The sequence below is a fragment of the Fusarium graminearum genome, chromosome 3 (assembly GCF_000240135.3).
Source record: "Fusarium graminearum PH-1 chromosome 3, whole genome shotgun sequence".
Lineage (NCBI taxonomy): Eukaryota > Fungi > Ascomycota > Sordariomycetes > Hypocreales > Nectriaceae > Fusarium > Fusarium graminearum.
In genome coordinates this window covers 1437283-1459150 of record NC_026476.1, presented here as the reverse complement: position 1 = coordinate 1459150, position 21868 = coordinate 1437283, and the positions used below count along the sequence as shown (strand labels likewise).

The window sequence follows — 21868 nt, the reverse complement described above, 5'->3', positions numbered from 1 at the left end:
TATCCAGTGTCACGGCAGTATTCAGGACTGCAATCCTGCCTTCTCCAGATGGACCCCTACATCGCAAGGATCGATATCTAGACTTGCAGAAGTACCCTTGAAAATGATCGATCCCTGCATGAATTAATCTTGACAGCTACTACTTACACACTAACTACTTATGGCACACAAAACAAACTCTGACTTCTTTTGAATACCAATAAACCATTAGAATATAAATCTTTGGCTTTTAATGAAACGGAGCTCTATTGGCGATTCGGAGTAGGCAATACCTATTGAATCTCACCTTTGTTACCTCACGGGACCGCTCCGACAGCCCAACATTCTATGAATATCAACACCTCGCCTAACAAGATTTGATGCCTAAAATTCCTTGATATTGTCGTAAGCTTGCGATTAGAGTGGGCACCAAAGGGGTCCCTAGGGACATTTGCCCTGTCCGTACGACGCTACCCAAGTGAATAACGGCATGATGATGTCAACTTCTATCTTTATCGCAAATTGGTAATGTTCAGTATCCGTAGTAAAACGACAAGGTGCCGAAAAGAAAGGGTCATATAAACTCCAGGGGCAATCTAGCTACCCTCTTAAGGACTAGCTATAGGCCTACCCTCAGATTCCGCTTTGCAACGCCATCCCATGCATCAATCCAAGAAGTTGATCCTTATTAACCCCCAATATAGTGATAGTCCTCAAACGCCTTTGAAAAGAATGAAGCCCTGCTAAGTTTTTAAGTGTACATTTCATTATCTTCCACCATGCGACCCAGAATCAAACTCTGTATCACAAGCTCATCGTCCAAGACACGGATGTCCACAGTCTTGGATTGTGCTGGTGCTGATTTCCGTCGCCTCTTATTACCTGTTGTTTCCGAAGGTGCGAGAACTGCCTCCACTGTTCCTGTACCCTTGTCGAGATATAGCCAGTCGAACGGGTTTCCTGCTTTCTGATGTTCCAGCAACAATTCTCGTGCTTGTTGTGTCGAGAAAACTCTCGATATTGATGGGCCCAAAACACTCGCAAGGAAAATATAGGGCTCCTTAGCCTCATTGCGTGACTTCTTTGCATTTACAACAACGAGGACCCGCTGTCCGTCCAGGAGCCGTGGTCGTTGTTCGATAACCTCTGCAAGTCTCGCTTCAGTCGCCGAATATGGAGCCAAGATTCGTGACCGAAGCGCATTTCCGAGCACAGTAGATGCACCTGCACAAAGCAAATAGGGCTCCCAATCCACAATAGCACCCTTGTTGAGGCAGGCTGTGATCCACTGGGGAGCTAAGCAAGGAAGACCCAGTGCCAGTGCCTGCATATATTTGACTTTACGCGAATGGTTGTCGGCAATGAGTGCTGTAAACCCGCTCTCGCAACTTGTTTTGGTGAGCCTCAAGGCTTCTTCCTCATCCATCACTGGACTCATAGTACTCATGATGGATGAGTGCTCAAACATGTCTTGGAACCCATCCGTGAGAATTGCTCCTCCTGATTGTGTAATTTTCGACTCTATCTTCTTACGCTCTTGTGCTTTGAACTGGGTTGAAAAGGACAGTGCAAACACCATACCATCAAACAACCGCCCTGTACGAGATACGGAAGCAAAGCTCTGCTTGAAGGACCTGCTGGACTTGTGTACAATACTCCTTTCTAGCACGCTTGCGGCTGGCGAGTGGTGCAGTTCATCAGTAGATTCAGAGCCAAGACGTGGGTACCGTTTCGATATTCTTCTCGACTTTCCTGTTTGTTGAGGTGACTCTGATTTTGCTCCTGATCGAATATTCTCATTGCGTAAGCTACGGTTAGCTCCTGGAGAGGGAAGAGCTACCGATTCTGTCCGTTCAGAGCCAGGCGAGTCTTGGGTTCCAGGTGTTGTCTTGGCAGAACAGGTTGGTGTCGTTGATAAAACACTCAAGCTTGACGACGTTGGTAAAATTTGCCCAGCCGAGCGACTGGCCAATGGGGTGACTGGAGTTGGACCAGCTCTATCATTGCGTCGTGAGCGAGTAGTCATTGGTGGAGGGAGGTCTGCATAAACATTCCGAGCCGTCTTCTTGGGCCGCGCTGTCTCAACCTTGATCGTCTCCTGGGGTGGCTGAAACTCCTGCTCTGACTCTTCTTCTATCATCGAAACTCCAGTCGCCTTGTGCAAAGGTGACGACATGGACATTGGCCTCGGCTCCGTTTCACCTATCAACCCATCTGAGTTGGAAGAACTAAGAAAAGGGTTCCTGCGTTTTTGCTGAACTGCACGACCATAAGTCCTGGCTGTCCGTCTCCGTGGCGGGGGCAATGACGAGGACTCAGAATGATTGTTTGATCCTTCTGGCACATCCTCATCATCCATCCGGAGCCGCGGTAGCTCAGGCTCCGACGGCTCTGGATATTCGACAGGTGCTGTGGGTGGTAGAGATGGTGCTGGACTGGTGGCCGGTATCATATCTTCATCCATCGCAACCTTATCAGCATCAACCAACACCGTGTCGCCATCTTGGTCAACCTTCTGGTTTTCGGGGGCACTGTTTCCAGGAGTAGCTTTAGTCGATGCAACAGGAAGTTCGTTAGAAGCCACCAATCCTTTCTGAGAATCGTCCACGATAGCGGGCAGCTCTTGTCGCTTATTAATATCAGTGTTAACTTTGGGCTTCGCATGGCTCGCTTCAGGGTTATTTTCTGACAAGAGCTTTCTCTTCTTCCTTGATGGCTGTCCTGTAGAATCTTGCCATATCTTTGGTGTGAAACTGACTCGGCCCAATTCCTCGGCAGCCTTTGCCTTTTTCCGCTCAATCCTCTTTCGTCTCTCCATCCGTCGAATTGCGTCGTCGGAATCATCATCAGAGTTCATAGGAGAGATGACAATTGATCCCAGTATCTTCCTCTCTTGGGACTTTTGCATGGGTTCGTAATGGGACATTGGTTCAGTGGTGCCTGAGGACCTGGGTGCTTGCGCGCGGGGCGTGGATTCTGCTGATGGGGGTGACTCTGGTATCATGTCACCGCTAGCAGATCGGCTATTCAGAGGTGTTTGCGCTCGCGTTGGATCTTCATAATTGTCCGTCAATAGAGTGTCGGGTATCTCATGTAGACGTAGGGGACTCGATGTACGAATATCGGTTGGTGACGAGACATTGGCTCGATTCTTCAAGGGCGACGTCTCAATCAGGTTCGCCGATTTCGAGTCGAATAATTTCGGAGACGGTCGTGACGATGTCGGACTTATACGTTTAACAGCAGAGGAAAACTGCGTCTGGCCGAACAATTGGCTTCCGGCCAGAGGGGCAACAATGTTCGGTTTTGCAGCGAATGGGTTCTTAGGGACAGCGGGGGTCTCGAAAGTCGGGGCGTTCGGACGGTGCGGTGTTTGACCGTTGTTCAACTGCGAAGTGTCATCAGGACGCCTCCAGTCACCTCTAGTGTTCTCGAAGCCTGCATCCTCTGAGACCTGGGATGATGGTCGGCCGAACTCGCTTAAGTTAGCAAAGTTGACGGCTCCTGTGTCGTCATCTTGGAGAGGCCTAGGCTCAAGAGACCCAGACTGTGTATCAACTTCGACAGGACTGGAGGGCACGATATCGCAAAATTCACTATAATCACGGTCGAAGTTGGCCTGTGTCGGAGTTTGCTGAGAAAAATCCATGTTTTGCAAGGCGCCAACTGCAGCGCTATTCGGCGGCTTCGTACTCCCGATCAGAGGCTTGTGTGCATCGTTTTGCACTGCTTGCGGCTTCGCGCTGTCATGGCGCGCAGGCAAGTTGCTGAGATCTTGGGGATTGGTGAGAATGTCGTGGCCTGGAGTTTTGCTTCTGTCGGTAATCAGGTTAACGCGGTCCTCGCGACCCTGGATAACGCCTCTCTGTATGCTGGTCTTGAGAGTACATTGCTTTTTTGAGTGTGTCAGTGCCACCCCTGTCTCGTCCCAGTGCGACGGATCGCCACTTTCAGAAGCGGGTCTCGCCGAACGCGCCGTGTCCGTTAACGCGTCGTGAGAGGCAGCGACCTCGGATGCTACATTTTCGTTGATTGTTGGATCCGATGATGGTACAACGACTTCGCTCGTGGGTGAAGGTATCAGTACTGGGGCTTCCGTGCCAGCTCTTGAAGACGATGTGAATTTGGAAAGCGAACTGTTAAACTGGGTGAAGCAGCAAAAGTGTCAGTGCATCATGAGTGGTTACCCCAGTGTAAAGTGATTTCAGCTGCACTGTCGACATACCCTGCCGACGCCAAACTCGGCCCTGTAGGCTTCAATGATAGCCTGGCTGTCCTGTGACTCGTTGCTGCCTGCTTGGAGCGACTGGGATTCCGTCATTTTGGTGATTTACGCATTTTCAAGTTGAAGAGTAACAATAACAGACGATTGTTGTGAAGAATTCGGGACAAAGACGTGGAAGAAGCGCAGTTCTCTCTTTGCGGCTAAATCAGAGCGAATTGACCGGAAGGGAAACAAAGAGGGACGACTGCGAACGTCTGTGACGCGACAGCACGTGACGTCCATTAAGAACTTACAAGACCACTCTCTGACCCAACCACCACTCAAATGGAATTGACTTTACAAAAGTGTACAGAAGAGCCTCGTTTGTTGGAAATTTTTGTCCCCGACTGTCAGGGGATGGCTATTTCTCTGATATGCATATTCATAGGTAGACTTGACAACTAACAACATTGACCAATCGCACTGCCCATAGGACTAAGAACATTCAAATACAGAGAAACCAAGACATCTGTTTCCTTGTATTTCTGTCCCCGATTCTTCCATTTCTTTTCATACCAGCTATATTTGTCATTAAGATAGCGGGTCTCGCATATTTTGAGGATATTTGTTTGCTACCAAGCACCTTGAGTTCACAATTGAGCAAGTTTGGAGGCAACAAATGATAAGAATCCATGCACATGTCGGTTAATACAATCACAACTTTCACAGCGGTTGAGAATAATCACATGTGATTTAAGGATCTAGTCTCAATTTGCGTGTAATCCAAAGCTTATCAAAAAGTGCTCAAAAGTTTGCTGCCACCGGTTTATGTTTTGGTTCTAGTTCAGCATATTGATGAAAGTCTCTGTTACCTGATACCAACCTACTGCGTAGCAGAAAAGTTGACCTCCTAAGTCTTAGGTTACAAAAATAAATAGCTTAAAGAGTGTAGTCTAAGTAGCATAAGCTGATCTACTAATTTCGTCTCTTATGCTTCTAGCGGCCAATTTTTCTGATACCCTGAGGACCAACATACTAGCGGGTCTCTGGAACCCAAATCACATCATTCTTTGGACTGTTCTTTGGTTGATTGCAACAAATTAGACAAAACTGCTGATCATTGAACTCCACTTTGCGTATCGTGAAGTTCCATCCATCAGACATGAGACAGCTATCTAGGGCTAGGGCTCTTCTCATAGCCTGTAAGCTTGGCGATATCTCACTGTAATCGAGAGGCAAAAGTACCTGGTTTACACGAAGTGTTTGGTCTTTGAGCATAACAATTGATACTCCATGTTTCGTGGAAGTGCAACATTTGCGTATTGGCATCCGTAATGACTAAGAAAAATTCCAGAGCGCAATTTCCAATTAGAGGGGCTTGTTTGGCTGTTGTTGACCCGGGTCTCGTACCTTAAATTTGTCAATGCCCACTGGAATGATTCACATCTATCCCCGGTGCCGGTGCTACCACGAGTGATGCAACTGCCCCGCTCCGATGATGCCCCGCGTCATGCCCCGCGCCTTTTTTTCCATCCTGCAACATCGACATACATCGTGTTCAACGCATTTTACAGTAACGCAACATGACGATAAAGGTTATTCTTGGTGCTCAATGGGGTAAGTTTTTTTCTCGTTCTCCCCTTTGCCTCATCTTGTGGTGTTCTGGTAATACCATATATCGAGATTGGGGTGATACGTTGTGGTGATAATATTCATGATGGGCGTATGCTAACTTGATGAATTACAGGCGATGAGGGCGTATGTATTCTCTTCCGACCCAAACTCTACAATCTCCTCTGTCTATGCTCACCTCAATTCACCTGTATTCTAACCATGTTATGCGATATAGAAGGGAAAGTTGACCGACATCCTTGCCCCTGAGGCACAGCTTTGCGCCCGAGCTGCTGGAGGTCACAATGGTAAGACTTGACCAAAGCGCTTCAATTCACGGCGAATGCTGACAGGCTTCCCAGCTGGACACTCTATTGTGTTAGTCGAATCTGTCTTGAATAACTATTATTTTTAACTAACATCCAACTTCCTCCCGATAGCGCCAATGGAGTATCCTACAGGTGCGCGCAAACAAACACGAAATTCTCCTGACAAGTACTGACCAGCCTCTAGCTTCCATCTTTTGCCAAGTGGACTTATCAACCCCAACTGGTATTATCCCAAGATATGGTACTTCGTTGATTCGAAACTAAAACCTTTAGCCTCAACTTCATCGGCAGTGGTGTTGTTTTCCATGTGTAAGTATCTACGTCACTGAGCCTTTTCATAGATGTTCCACAAACTGACTCGAGCTTAGCCCAAGCTTTTTCTCAGAAATGGCCGCATTGATAGAGAAGGGCCTGCCCTCTGTAGAGGATCGTCTGCTCGTATCGGATCGTGTTCACATTATCTTGCAGCAGCACATCGCTGTCGACGGACTTGAGGAGAAGGAACTTGGAGGTTGGTCCTTGCAGCTGCAATTTAGCAAGATGCGCATCTAACTGTTCAACAGACAAGAAGATCGGCACCACAGGCAGAGGCACGTCAATTATTCCTCAGGACATGTCAGAAACACGAGGCTAGGGCACACGCGAGGTGTCGACAGTCATGATGGAATCTAGTCTCGTGTGCTTTGGCACCCCTGCAGTCTTTCCATGTTTGAAGTTAACTAACGTTGGAGACAGGCATTGGCCCTACGTACTCGAAGGCCTCGGCAGTAAGGCAAATTGGCTTCAGTATCTTGGGTATCCACTAATCTTTTCACAGCGAGAGGGTGTTCGTCTCGTTGACGTTTTCAACAAGGAGCTATTCGATTCCAAGCTTCGACGCCTCGAGGCTGGTTACCGCAAGCGCTTCGGAGATCTTTTCGTATACGATGTCGAGGAGGAAATTGCTCGATTCGACGAATACCGACCGAAGCTCGCCAAGTACGCCGTCGATGCTGTATCTTTCATGAAGGCAGCCCAAGAGGGCAACAAGAACATCATCGTTGAGGGAGCTAACGCCCTCATGCTTGATATCAAGTACGGCTCGTACCCCTTCGTAACCTCATCCAACACAACGATCGGTGGCATTATCGGTGGACTCACCTTGAACCCCAAGAACATCACCGAGACAATCGGTGTTGTGAAGGCTTACACGACCCGAGTTGGCCAGGGAGCTTTCAAGACGGAGGACACTGGTGAGATCGGAACTAAGCTCCAGGAGATTGGACGAGAATGGGGAACATCGACCGGCCGCCGACGTAGGTGCGGATGGCTCGATCTTGTCGTTGTCAAGTACAGTGCATCCATCAACTACTATTCTGCTTTGAACCTCACAAAGCTCGATGTTCTGGATACTTTTGAGACAATCAAGATTGCCATTGCCTACAAGGTTGACGGAGAGGAACTCGACCACTACCCCGCTGATCTCGACCTCCTGGAGCGCGCCGAGGTGGTGTATCACGAGATGCCTGGCTGGCAGAAGCCAACAACTGGTGCAAAGACGTTCTACGACCTTCCTAAGCAAGCCAGAGAGTACATCGAGGTAGTGTAAATGCCGCTGTATGAGTGAGCCACGCTAACAAATATCAGTACATTGAGAAGTTTATTGGGGTTAAGGTATGCATATTCTTCGTATTCCTGGTTAGCAGGCATGTTTGCTGACATCTCCTAGGTCAAGTGGATTGGTACCGGTCCTGACCGCGAGGCCATGATCGCGCGCGCTTAAGCGATCGCAATTGTAAATGGTGTTGATTGCACGCACGCATGGCGTCTTTTCAACCATAGAGCCTCCCAGACAGGCTACGATAGCTCATTTAGTTGAAGTTATGGATTTGGGAACAGTTTCAGTTCGTTTTCTGAGCTAACAAAATAGACTTGCGGATTTCTTGCGGATTCGGGTGTCGCGAACGATGATCCGCAGTAAACTGGATAATATCAGTCGAAAACTTACACAACAGTCGATGACAATCGGCCGTCTCTTGAACTTTCAGATTACCCATATACATACGGCCGAAGAAGTCGTAATCGAGCTGTTGTTGGGATGAACTGACCTTACATAGCATAACACAAGTCTGAAAAAAATTGCTATACCAAATTCATTCAACAGTATTCGTCGTGAGACTCGGAGATCGACATCGTGGGTTTCTGGACAAAACGCTGTGAATGACTAGAATATTCACGGCTGGTTTAAGGGGTGTAAGATTCGTGTTGTTTCATGACTACAACTGCATTCTATAGAAAATGGAGATTTGTTTAATTCGTCTTGTCGAGTCACAAGTGTTTGTCCATCTTGCTGCTGATGTGATAGTCTATAAACCCCTAGTTTGGTATAGGAGCACGTCTAAACAACCGCCAAGGTCATTCAAATGTCTTGTCTTGTGATTATAGCTATGCTGATATGAGTTGCATGATTTAGATGAGTCTGTTGTATTAGTAGACGGGCTATACATATACTTGGGCCACTGGTTTATTCATTTGGTGGTCGGTGCAACTTTAAACACACTATTTTGTTCATATTGTTGCGGTACTGGGTTTTACTGCTGAGCTCATATCTCTTTTCCAATTGACAATGAGTCTCTCATCATACATATACTCGGTTTATCTGCCCTAAGCGTTGTCTAGAGGTCGTCGCCGAAGTGCAGTCAGGGACAATAACTCTTAGATACGGTGGTTCTTTACACTGAATCCGTCGGTCGTCTTGTTTCTAATCGAATCGCGAGTATCCAACATATCAAGAGCCATATGGCTTAATTGACTCGACTACTGTTATCTTCATACTACTGCACTTCCGGGGTATCACTGCTAAACTCATATCTCTTTTTAGGAGTGAGCCGCTACGAATATACAATATATCGAATATCCAACATATCCTTTTCACATTACCATAGAAGTCTGTCCACGTGGTGGCAGCATGGGCAAGGTACACTATACACCTTTGAGCACAATATGCACCATGTATGAGATGGCATATGAGCTCAATTGTCTCACTAACACTATCTAACTCTTATTTTGACTTGAGGCGTGGATACATCCTATAGGAACAATCTTGGGCCGCTTCCGTCTTGGAGCCGCAATGGAGCAACCGACGTCCGCATACCAAGCAGTGGACACATTTTGAAGAGTGGGCGTATTCCTGCGATATTTGATGGCACTAAATGGATTCCCTGGCTCTGAGGTTCCAGGCTAGTGAAGGTTTTGTAAAGTTCTTCCTAGTATGCAGAGGAGTTGCAGGATTGAGGAGGCAACAACTGGGAGAGACAGGCATCTATAAACACGCCTGTCTCCATCCAGAAAACACTAGACATGTGTCACTTATAGATGCCGTCGATAGTGTTTGCTGTCACCTTCTTTGTGGAAACAAACATAAACTTACATGCCCAACGTTGGGTGAAGATATGATGCATTTCAAGACAGGCTCCATTCAACTCAATTGATTCCTCTGATACGAGACAACAACCGAATATCCCTGCATTTATAGTTTCTATTACATCAATACTTTGACATTGACTTTGGCCAGCTCATCGTCAGTCAAGGTTATTGCTGTCAAGCTCCATTCGAGATCGACGGCAATTGTTCCGCGAGGTGAGACAAGACAGCAAAAGGCCTTATCCTCAACTCTATTCCCTGGTGCATTGACTAGGCCAGCATCATGTCTTTGTCCCCAGCCAGCACATCGTCAAGGTTATTGCTGGTGTTGTTGCGGTCCAAACTCCATACCGAGACCCTCTTCGGTCAATCGTGAAATCCACTTCTAGATCCATTTTGATCTGCCGCCACGGTAGTCCTCCGGCTCGGTGTAATGCGGCCATCCGGACCGGTGCGGAAACCTCCATCGTACAGCCCCTAGTGTAAGTGGAAGAAATGCACAATACGTGAATACGCTGGATCGGTATCAGGCTGCATGGCAGGCTTCGGGTAGAAGCAGCGAATGCATAGTCGTTGTCGTGTTTAGCTTAGTTTAGGCGCAGAAGCCTCTCTCTCCAACTGGGAGGACGGGTAAGTGCAGGTAAGAGGGGAAATTTGGCATTTTTGGGTAAATTGCATGGTATGACATGACATAATCCACTTTCCATGTCGTTGCTGATGATATGTCGGAATTCAGCCTGGGAGGCATTCAAGTGAGGTTAGTGAGATGTTAGTGTCTGAGGTGAGGTGAGGTCAAGACAGAGTCTGGACCATGGTAGGCCTGAGCCAATGCAGCAACCAATCTTGTATCAGGAGACTCTATCCAAAGGACGGAAAAGGGTTCATTGTGCAGGCGTATTACACCATCATCTTTATCGTCAAACACTTGATTCAAGTAGTTTATCGACTTCATTCTCAGTCTTGAGTCAAAGCGTGGAGCATCAACTCCGTTATCACTACCCTAGACCAATCCCCCCTATCGCAGATCTTCATTACTACCCCCCCCCCACGGAAATGGAACATCACCAAGATCATCACTATGGTCCCGTGAGAGGTCAGCACACCCACCCCTCACTTTTCTGCTCGCTTCTACTGTGGTCAAGCCAAGGGCCAGAATGCGCCCTTTCTCTCCTGTCAAGCATGTCATTGACAACATTGGCAAGAGTCTGGCCAGGGTCTAGAAAACAGGCGAGTTCCTGCATCAAGAGAAGAGAGCAAGTACGGATGCTACCTCGTCACACGAAAGGTCACATGGCACATTCATTGCAACTTGATACTAAGACATCACATCACAACTCAGGCGCCACCTCCGCAATTTAGACCCCCTTCTCGTTGATCGTAGCAGAGTACATGGTAGAGCAGAGTTGTTCTGTGCAGCGTTCCCTTTTGCGCACTAGAGTGTAATCAGGCAAGATGATCACAGCACCGACCTAACGGAAAACGTAGAATAGGTTGGCGAAGACTTAGATACAGACTTCCATGACTTGGGGAACATAAGCGGTCACGAGAGAGGGGGTGTGACCTCCTAACTCGAGTTGAATTAACAAATACTCTATCATGACTCCATCACTAAGCTATCTCTCTACCAGGCATAGTGGTCTGAATAGTTGCGTTTTGACTAAAATGAGTTTGAAAGCAAACATGCATGCATGAATAGTAGAGGCTGTTTTGATAATCTCCCTTTGATGCAACAAGATCCCATCACGTATTGTACCCTCCTGCAAGAGACTCAAGATAAAGGATGGATGTCGTCAGAGCTTTGCCGCAGACTGCAGACTGGGGCCCGAACAGTCGGATCTTGACGGGCGACTAATACCTCAGAGTGTCACGGAAGGGTCATGTTTGCTTGCTTTTCTCTGTCAGCCACCAACAGATGTCAACGTCTGTCTATTCACTTCATGGGCAGACGGGCTTTGTTGTCCAGCACAGCACAGCACAGACACAGACAGCCCCAGGGCCATGGTACTGTAACAATCACACCATTCTTAGTGTAAGCGCCTACTGGAACAAACAAAGAGATGATGGTCCACGGACTCGCAATTCTCTACGTATATGCTATTATAAATAACCTTCCACGGAGTATCCGCAGGCGCTACCTCCTGACTTTACCTACAGTGGTAAAGTTTTGATGAACCGCTGCAGACGGAAACCTCAGCCACCGACGATGCCGAGTCCGAGACGAAAAGCCTGGAGAAACCCGGGGAAATAGTAACTTGTAGCGTGTTAATTAAACGACAGACGAGGGTCAAAAGTCTGGAGACGCAACTCAAAGAGGGGGTCTCGGTTTCTGTTCTGCCAAGACTCAACCCTCAGTTTAGTTCAGTGCAACATGGCACGCTGTGACAACCTCTTCTCGGTTAGCTATCAGACCATGCAACCTGCAATAGCGAAAACACAAAATGACAGGTAAAGGTGATAATGATAATTTGGAGAATTGTAATTGGGACTTCGGACTTCGGACATGGAATGCCATTCATGATAGTTAGTTACTTTGCTGTAGGCAGCCGCAAATGCAGGCGCCGCATCCATAACTTAGCAAGGTACAGCTACAGCCACGGGGCAGCCATAGCTTAATGTAGAACTACAGGCACAGACAGCTACAGGCATCCTCGACTCCCCCGCAACCCAACGTCCGAAGGTACACCAAAATAATAACGACAAGTCTTATTCTCTCCAACAATCAACCAAATGTCCAAAGTTCCCCACGTCAAGAGGCGTAGCACAAGAGTCTGGGGTGGCTCAGAGGTGATTGGCTTACGTCTTCAAACTGTTGCGTACAAAGAAATGCAACCGCGTGGCGATCTCAGCTGCCAGAGGTGCTGCATCGGTTCTATCCAGTACTGCAAATGAAGGTCATCGTGAAGACTGACAACCAGCAGTCGACAGACTTACAGGCAACTACAATCTCCTTGAAACTCCTACAACAGAAGGAGCAACTTGATGCAATGCAACAATATCCCGATTTCGATTCGCCCCCCTTCATAATCACCAGTCTCTCTGCCGTAGTCTCGCCACGCACGGCTGTTTATGTCTCGTCCTAGAGGCTCATGTTCTGGTGCAACCTGACAAGTCTCTTCTAGGACTTCTGCAGTACAGACAAAAGACATTCGCCTCGTAACTTACGAATGAAGTATCTCGTCTTGTCAGACTCTTTTTGAGCCGCTAGCATCCGACCCCAAGCCGTCTTGGCTCTTTGCCTCTCCTTTGCCTCCAAGCGAGGCGGCCGAAAAGGGATCTTCGATGGTCCCGGCGTAGGCCTTGTCGATTGTGTGTACCGTTACGCTGGGGGTTTCAAAGGTGACGGACGCTTGAACGAAACCCTTGAGCGCTCATGATAGCCTGCTTGAGTTGTGTGCAACCCCCCATGTCCCAATTGTCCACTCAGCGCAGCCACGGGCATTGCACGGCAAAGTCGAATAAACCCCCTGATAAGACGCGAAGGCAGGCTTACTTTTGTCCAAAAGCGTGCAGCTGCAGCAGTCTGATAGGAATTTGACCCCAGGCGCTGGTTGGTCTTTGTATTTGGTCAGGTCAGGACGGGACGGGACAGAACAGTAGCAAGAGCAGGCATCGCACAGACGTGAAGTCGGAAATGCTCAAGGATGGAAACACATTTTTGTTTGTCAGAAGTCGGTCGAGTGGCCAATACTGGCATCCCTTCTTTGATGATGCCCCTCGCAAGAACCTTCACTTGAAGAATGTAAGCTGAGAAAGGAAATAGAAGTTGTTCCAGAGGCTACCTATTTCAGAATGCCATTTCGAATCTGACTGTGCCACTACGTAACTACCTATACAGCAGAGGCCATAAGAATGCCCATCCCTGCTGGTTGCAGCAGAACCTGCAGTAGAGGCAGCGTGGCAGGATGGGCCCTGACAAAGTACAAAGTGACAAGCTCCTTGATGCAAATTTGCGCCTAGCCCAGCCGAGTTGTTGGTTCAACAAAAACCCCGGTTCGACAAAAGATACGAGTGTACATGAAAGAATGCGGGGGAACGCAACGTTGAATGTGATCTGTCAGATCTGCCTTTTACTAGCAGTAAGCAAGACAGGGCACGATGCAACGCAACGCAACGCAACGCTTCAAGTTAGAGCCTAGACCACCAAGCCACCATCAGTCAAAGACAATGCATACAAGGACGAGGTGATAAAAAAGGAAATTTTTCTGAAGGGCAAAAAACAACCGTTTTCCTGAAAGCCTTGTAGTCCCTACTCTGGAATGTCTCTGAAAAACGTGTCTGCATTGGAAACACTAAACGGCAATGCAAGGGATGATGTCCGCCCGTCCTGCAGGTGTGAATTGATATGATAGGTCGAATTGGTAATGAGCAGTTCCTCATCTCGCTTGTCCAGCGAAGTTGGAGACTCGAATCCGCAACGCCAGGTAGCATCAACATAACATGCGGCTCGCTGCAGGACCAGACATGTCAACCCCAGACTTGACGTGAGAATTGCATATTGTAATAGGAATAGTTGGATTGTAAAAGTAGAAATACCGGCCGAGGTTTGTCTTTGGACTTGGCTTCGGGGTCTTTGCCTGCCGCCGGAGCGAAAAGTATGGGATGCTACGCTATGGGGATATAACACTGCAGGCCATGTCAGGGGTTTGGAGCTGCAAATCTATCAGCATGCAACCTTGGCAGCCGTTATCAGAATGAACGTCACTGATCGAATGGATAAGTGACTGCCTGCCGTGGGGAAGACCGTTGAGAGTCGAGATGAGTGAGCCTTGTGGATGAAATGCGAACAGACATACGCCTTTGGACTTTTGCTCCGTTCCGTATGTCTCTTTCACAATCACTAACTCAAACACTTTGAAACTTGTTCTGGACGATTCTCATGACTCAAGCCAAGCCAGGTCAAGTCAAGTCAGATCAGCCCTTGCTTGAGAGCTCATGTCATTATCAGCAGACACAGTCAGACCCGGAGGAACCACGCGCAAAAGAAAGGAGCATATCGCTTCCAGAAAACCGGGAATCGATTGATCGAGAGTAAGAAAAACTTTTCAGTAGTAAAAGAAAACTTTTTCATTAATACCCAAGTAATAAAGAAAGAAAATCTTGGTTATGGTCAGGTAACCAACAAGAAGCTCTTTTTGGCCCATGCGACCAATCCTCGAATGACACGGCACTTGAGGGCGCGTGTCATGAACCAATCAGAATAACATGCACACGCACACCCCCCTATAAATTGCAACTTCCAGCGGGAAGAGCGGGCGGGTTTTTAGTCGGACTCGGACCTGAGCGACTGCTAAATAAATCAAGGTCCAAGGATGATCCAAAAGTCAATCAAGGACAGGGACAAGGCAAGAAAGGTCACGTTTGAGAAGTAGATAGTGAAAAAACCAGAAGAAAAAACCATAAAGATCCACCTCTTACAGTCACAGTCACAGTCACAGTCATAGTCAGAGACTAACAGTAAACCAGTCACCTCAAACAAGTGATTGACAGGCACGCGTCAGCATGCGAAACGTGCTGATGAATGACTTGATCAGTCCCAAAACAAGTTCAGGTCATGAAGAGATCAGATCGGCGACTGGAAGTCATCCATAATTACTAAGCTGGAGTCGTTGTGTCAACTATTGTAACAGTCACGATATAAATCGGGGACAATTCAAACAACAAAGAGACCCTCATTGATGAGACAAGAGTGACGCAATTGTTCCTGAGTAAACAGTCACAATGGTGTAACTAATCATTGAAGGAACAGCAAAAAAACTTTCCCAGGTCTCCAGTAAAACTCTCCACTCCAGTGGGATTCCATCTCATTGCACAACCCAATCTCACGATGGCATCAGCTCACGAGGAGGTCCGGGCTGAGCCTCAAGCCCAAGGACAGAGCAGGATAGGCCCAAGCGAAAGGGGAACAGAGAAGAAGAAAAAAAAGTTCAAGTAATGTCGTCATGCGAGCAATCGGTCGATCTGGTCATCCTAATCCCCCAATTCCAGTGGAGATGAAGCTTGGCATTCTCGGACAAAGGACGCCTTGACATTTTGGGTTAAGCTTTGTCTAGCAAGAGAAGCAAGCAAAAAAGGGACGAAAGTGTGGGCAAAAAGCAATCAATCAACCAACCACGAAAGATACCATAACTATCAAGAGGAGGCAGACTAGCAGGCTAAAGCGGGAATCCAGTAGTCAGTTACAGAGGCCGTGAGAACACCAATGAAGACTCCCTTTTAGATTTAAAGCCTTGGACTTTAGAGCCAACTGCAGTCTATCTCTTAGTCGTGGTGTGCCGTTAGATAGCAACCTGATGCACTAACCTTGGAAAGACAAGGTAGCGAGAGATAGGGTGTTGCAGATCATGCCCAACTTGGCAGAAGTCTCTGTCAAGCTATTCCTGTCATCCCGGTCCCCTATCCTATCTGTCAGGGAACCTGATGCCTTATTAAGTGCAGGCAACTCTGGGGATATCTCTTGGCACAGTCCGATGGATGCCATCAAAAGGCTAACAATGCCCGTAGAAGGATCAGATGTCCAGCTAGGCTTCAGAGACACGGGACAGGGGCAACTCAGGAGACTGGAAAATTTTCGGAACATATTAGAAAGAAAAAGGAATCAATCTAAGGTTCAATCTCAGTTGCTGTCAGATCATTATGGCTATTTGACGAATGAGATGGCTCACCTGGTCTTTTTTTTCATTCTACCCTTGGTGCACGAGGTCACCATCAACCACACAATCATACCACACCACTCAAACACACCACCCTGAAGAACCGGGTCTTATCGCACAATTCCAGGATGCGGCTGGCTGTTTTGAGCCTGCACTGCAAGTCTGTTGGTTGCCTCTTTTAAAGCCCGCAATATTGACATGCATGAGAGACTTCGGAGTAGCACCCGACCAGACCCTTTCCATGGTTGATGCTGCAAGGCACAGATTATACGTAGAGCAGAGAGTAGGTATTTACTTCCTCGGCACAAAGTCTGTAACAGGAACCGACTCAAGCCGACGCTGGAATCGGCAGATGAATGATAATAAAAACTGGTTCAACAAGCTGTCGGGATAACCTTATCCAGGCGATGAATGAATAGTAATCTTGTGTGTGTGTTATTGGGCTGTTTGAACAACCGACATTGCCCTAGCCTTACCCTTGACCTTGACGATGCGCTGCCGCCGTCTGCGGCGGTGCGGTGCGGTGCGGTTGCTCTCGCGTCATCCTAGGCGAGCGATCTGTGAAGTTAGTCGTTTCTTTTTTGTAGATCGAGTCCTGTAGCGCTGTATCAGTCACTTGCCCGATATTCTTAGCGTCGAGACCAGTGGAATTGTTCTTCCACTTAATGAATCCCATTGAAGGGACATTTCTCTGCTATAGCCTGCTTTTTTAAGTTAGATAGGCAGTTGGCCGGGCTGGACCACGATCCTGTCTTTACCTGAGAAAGACCACCATCAGGCTAGGCACGGACTTGGACTTATCCGTCTTGCTCTCCAAGATAGGGGCTTGTAGGTTGGTAGGCTGGCAAGCGAAGCTAGAGGCTTCTTGGTCAAGCTGGTCAGCCTGGTCAGCCTGATCAGCCTGATCAGAGGGTGAGGTGATCAATGATCCCACCAGAAGTGGCAGATCACGCCCAATCCTGAGATGTTTCCCTCAGGTGAAGTCCATTAATCCCTGTAACAGTTCGAACACCCTCAGCTGAGATGGTTCGTCCCCTATTCTGGTGATGTGCTGCACTTTTTTTTCTGACGACTTGACGATGTGACTCTGCATGTCTTGGTTCGAAATGGTTGGACAGAGGTGGTAGTTGAGGCTGCACATTCTTTTCATTTTTGGAAAGACAATAAACGCCACAGAGACTCGACTGGGAAAGACATTGCTGACATGTTCGTGCGGTAATCTCGTTTGGGAATTATTGAAGTTATAGACCGGGGTTGTCTATGGACGAATTGATCATCAGTATTACATCTTTTCGGATATTGGCTTACACGAGATGGGTTGGCAGATCCGTGTGACATTGACAACACAACTCAATAGAGATTTATCATGCACCAAAGATTAAATCTGCTGCTGCACAGACTACCTAATCAGCAGGACTGCCAGGTAGGAGTCGGAGTCGCCTTGAACTTGTTTATACCTCCGGTACACGATCCAAGATTTGAACCCTTCAGCGCCGAAATCTTTTCGAGTTAGTGGAGAGAGCTCCCCCAGCTCCCGCGTGGCCAGTGCATCGAGCCCTGTCCCCTGTAAATATACTCAGCAGTAACAAGTTAGCGTAGATTCTTGAGCCGGCTGTCAGATATGTGTAAGCAGAGCCTACGTCAAAGCCGACGACAACGACGACGATGAGAGGCTCCCACGATAATGTTTTAACGATTCTCGGCGTTGACGATGAACCAGGGGGAAATCCTCATCGGTCTGGACTCCATATTCAACTTACAGCGAAAATAGAGTTCAGGACCTGGCAGGGGGATTGCCTGAGCGGCTTCAACCGCAGCCATAAAAAGGACGATACTTCCTATCTCGTCTCTTTCTCCGACGAGCTAAACCAACTGAACAATGGGAAATCGTGGGGGGAGTTTTTGGACCCTCTCTTCTCGGTTGTCTATCTTATCAAGAACAAGAATACAGGCACAATTTTACTATGCGCTATATCTTTTTACTGATGATAGTGCTGCGGGCGTTGAATCTCCATTTGGAGAAGCCGTCATGACTGATGTAACCCGAGCTATCTCTCAATCAATGATTCAATTTAACTGAGCTACCCCGTAACTGCGTGGAGAAGTATCACGACTGACTAATAATTAACTTAGTTTCATCCAACCGGCGCCATACAAGTGGGATTGAAGTGATTGATGGCTCCGTCTCCGATCCTGACTCTCGAGCTTCATATTGATTCATTCATTCATGCCCGATCGTCAACACGCTGGAGACAAGACGCGTTGCAAGATCAGCATTCGGCTGTTGTGTGAAGTTTTGATTTGATCATGAATTGCTGTGGGACTCCTCATTAGAAAGCAATGCATAATGAATTAGACTTTCGGGCGAATAGACCTAAATTGTTAATCGATATGGGCATCAACAGACAATTAAAAAAAACTCATGGATCAATTGGTAGAAAAAACTTGGTTTGAGGGGAATACTTTTGAGGCCCTATTGCCATGGAAAAGCCGAATGAAACCCCGTCTGAGTGCCGCGATATGCCGAGTGAAAACCTGATGATTGGCAAATTCTAATTAATATGCCCACTGTCTTTCATGAGATTGGTTATCTTGAATAGATTGCGTTTCATTGCGTCTTCAGTCTCAGCATCAGCATCATCGGACTACCTACCGAGGGTTGATATTGCTCAGTGGGGATTTATACTGGCTGCCCCGAGACACGCCTAGATAAGATTAGACAAATTAACAAGAGATAGATATTTCAGTGAGTGCGGGAATATGCGAGCTATCACCGAACTGATTATGCATGTTCGCTAGTGAAGAATCCGGGGAAGTAGATATGTGGTATCAGCAGCTCGTCAGGCCTACCTAGTAGCATGGGACAGGAGTTACTGTAATAAGCGATCATTCTCTTCATCAGCGCCTGGCTATGCACCCCAGAGAGAAACAGAGAGTGTTGACCCGCTGCATTGTACTAGGAGTACGGCATCAAAGGGCGTGCTACTTGCACACGATGCGACCTTGTTGTTTTCAAAAAGAGGTTGGAATATGTGGTCAGGCGGCAGTATCAGGACCGGGGACGCAGCTGGATGGAGGTTGCAGATCAACACCAACAAGTGATTCGTTGTGAAGACCCCCCGGTCCCTTGCCCGTCCCCGCCCCCAGACGCAGTCTTGATCAGAAATGGAATGGTTTTGTAGAGCTGCGCAGCGACAGGATCAGCACTGCATTCTGCTGTTTACTGCTGGTTACTACTAGTTGATGGTGATCACGATACAGGCGCGACCACTTTTTTCTTTGCAAATCAATCCTCCGACTGACATGACAGGATAGCACAATTCCCCGGTGAGAACCTGGGGTAAAGAGATGTTCAATGCGCGACCTGCTAGTTTGACTCATGGAGGCCCGTTCATGTCATCGACGCTTCAACTGACACAAGCGCTAGTTATTCCAGGAGATGAGACGTGATGGAAAGAGGGGTCATGATGGACAATGCTCCCAAAGTAAAGAGTCTAGTAACTGGAGATAGTACAGTACTTGGTTGTAAGCGGGGTTTGCAGCAAGAGAACCAAGTACCTGGTTGGTCTCTTGTTCATCAATGGACACTGCTGCTGTGTGATCTTCCGATATCTCCTACACACTCTACTCTGAGTGACATTCAACTGGAGGCGATTCCTGTGCTATGGATGAGACAATGAGCTGCGTTGCACGATAACCGCTCGGGCAATTTATGTGAACGAGAAAGGAAAAAGCAAAGAAAAGAGAAGAAAGTAAGCCTCGATGAGATCAATATGCATCAGAATGTGGCTTGTGGCAATGAGATGAAGAATTTTTTGATCTTGACTGCAGAATCTACAACCATGAATGTGAATCCAGGGTCCAGGTATGTTCCTGAAGGGTGGTTGATCTCCCACTGGTGATCTGTGTTTGGGTTGGGTTGGTCCCAAACACTAACACCACCATCAAGTAAAAGTAAACTAAACTATTACTTGGTGGCGAACATGGGCGCATGCGCGGATTGTGATTGTGGTTGAGATGTTTTTGGGTCTGGGTCTACTGCAACCCAACAGTTGAACAGTGTTGGTTTAGTTCAGTTGAGAGACTTTGTGGTTTCAGCAACGGTCGCCTCCTCAAGGTTCCTACTGCGCTTGAGTTAATTTAGTTTCTATGAAGGCGAAAAATAAAACAAAACTTTGTGACAAGTGAGCGAAAATCGAAGGATTGTGGTGAGGAGCTTGATGGTCATTGGCTTGTTGGCTATCAAGGTGTGATGGGTCTAGCGCATCCTTTTGATAGTGGCAGAGCGGCAGTCGAAACTGGTTACTGCTGCAGATAATACTGTGCAGTAGACATACGGTACGGTGCAGCGCATCCAAGTGCAGTAGAGCTATCCATAAACCCGGTAGAGGGCTCTGAATGGTTTGATACAGCAGTTGGATGAGCACATTATCCGAACGGCAACACGACTGTGAAAGATGGCGTCACTTGCTGTCGCGATGAGCGTTTCGAGCGTCTCACAAACTTCGATTGCGCGTCTGCTTCGGCAAAAGTAAGTCTAGACCTATGGGACATAGCTATGGCGTCAACAGACAGCAAGATCCGAGAGTCCGGTGGTCTATCGTTGTGTCATGTTGGAGGACGTTGTGCCTTGATGATGATACTGAGCGGCAAAGAATATCAGATAGGTACGTACGGTACTATTCTCAGTTTGATGTACAATGCACACAGGAACCGGGATTGTCTGTCACCTTTACGAAAACAAAGATACGGCACAATGGTGTTATCAATGGGTGTCCTTTCCCGAGTCTGTTTCTTAATTTGTAATATCTATACCCTTTGTGTTGTGCTGTGCTGTGCAACGGATACAATTGTTTTGTGATAACCAAAAGAATTCTCCTATTTCCGGCAGTATATCGGAGAGTAACTACTCCGTATCTGTTGGAGGGTATGCTGATCCTGACCCTGAACCTCCTGAACCTGACCTGACCGACCTGAACGGAGTATTAAACTGAAGCACGTTGTTGAAATCAATGGTTATTTTGCGTGCTCAAAGTGGAGAACTAAAGTGAAGCAGTAGCCAAAAGTTGAAATAAAGGTGGAGAGCGAATGGAGATGGAGACGGACGGCAGACAGGGATGTGGGGAAGGGGAAGCACTGATAGGCGCTATGCCCTGAAGAGACTAGAATTAGAAGGCACTAAGCTCGTTGCGTTGCTCTTGCGGGCGCACATTGAAGTCATGCTTCTGCCTCAGGCTCCAGTCTTTCCAGCCCGTCCGTCCCATTCCTGTGGGCCAAGCAATGGTCCGTCAAGCAGATTGTGCTACGCCGCAGCGCTGAGTTACAGCAGTTACAGTAGCAGCAGCCTGCAGCTCAGCGCAGACGCAGCTTACATTATTACAGAGGGCGAAAGCAGCACAGAAGCCTCGCCTGTAACCTGTAACACCCCTCCAAGGGGACTCGATGTAATCTCATAGTCAAGCCATTGACCATTCAACGAGCGGGGACGGGCCTCCATCACCAGGTCAGGTCAAAAAACAACCTTAACAGAATGCCAGCAACAAATTCCTACAAGACAAACAGAATCTACGATGCCAAATCTCGAATGGCCTCACCTCACACCACGGAGAGCCGATGAGATGCACACATCCTCTGATCTTTGCGGGGAGGGGGGCACTTGGGGCACTCTCGAGGACCTCGAGTAGGCGGGCAGC

General features: G+C 47.7%; 3 protein-coding genes across 3 annotated transcripts; 2 read left to right on the top strand and 1 right to left on the bottom strand.

Moving 5' to 3' along the window:
- Nucleotides 1–730: 730 nt before the first annotated feature.
- On the bottom strand, nucleotides 731–4300 carry FGSG_05188 (uncharacterized protein; the record flags this gene model as incomplete). The annotated part of the gene is made up of 2 exons (XM_011325394.1): nucleotides 731–4123; nucleotides 4205–4300. The coding sequence occupies 2 exons, from the start codon at nucleotides 4298–4300 to the stop codon at nucleotides 731–733; spliced, it is 3489 nt and encodes a 1162-aa protein (XP_011323696.1).
- A 1466-nt stretch (nucleotides 4301–5766) lies between these two features.
- Nucleotides 5767–7885, top strand: FGSG_05187 (uncharacterized protein; the record flags this gene model as incomplete). The annotated part of the gene is made up of 11 exons (XM_011325393.1): nucleotides 5767–5800; nucleotides 5931–5941; nucleotides 6033–6102; nucleotides 6235–6255; nucleotides 6301–6364; nucleotides 6397–6432; nucleotides 6492–6634; nucleotides 6859–6890; nucleotides 6941–7702; nucleotides 7750–7776; nucleotides 7832–7885. The coding sequence occupies 11 exons, from the start codon at nucleotides 5767–5769 to the stop codon at nucleotides 7883–7885; spliced, it is 1254 nt and encodes a 417-aa protein (XP_011323695.1).
- A 7981-nt stretch (nucleotides 7886–15866) lies between these two features.
- Nucleotides 15867–16274, top strand: FGSG_12699 (uncharacterized protein; the record flags this gene model as incomplete). Its single annotated transcript, XM_011325392.1, has 1 exon — nucleotides 15867–16274. One exon carries the CDS (start codon nucleotides 15867–15869, stop codon nucleotides 16272–16274), a length of 408 nt encoding a protein of 135 aa, XP_011323694.1.
- Between the last annotated feature and the right edge of the window lie 5594 nt (nucleotides 16275–21868).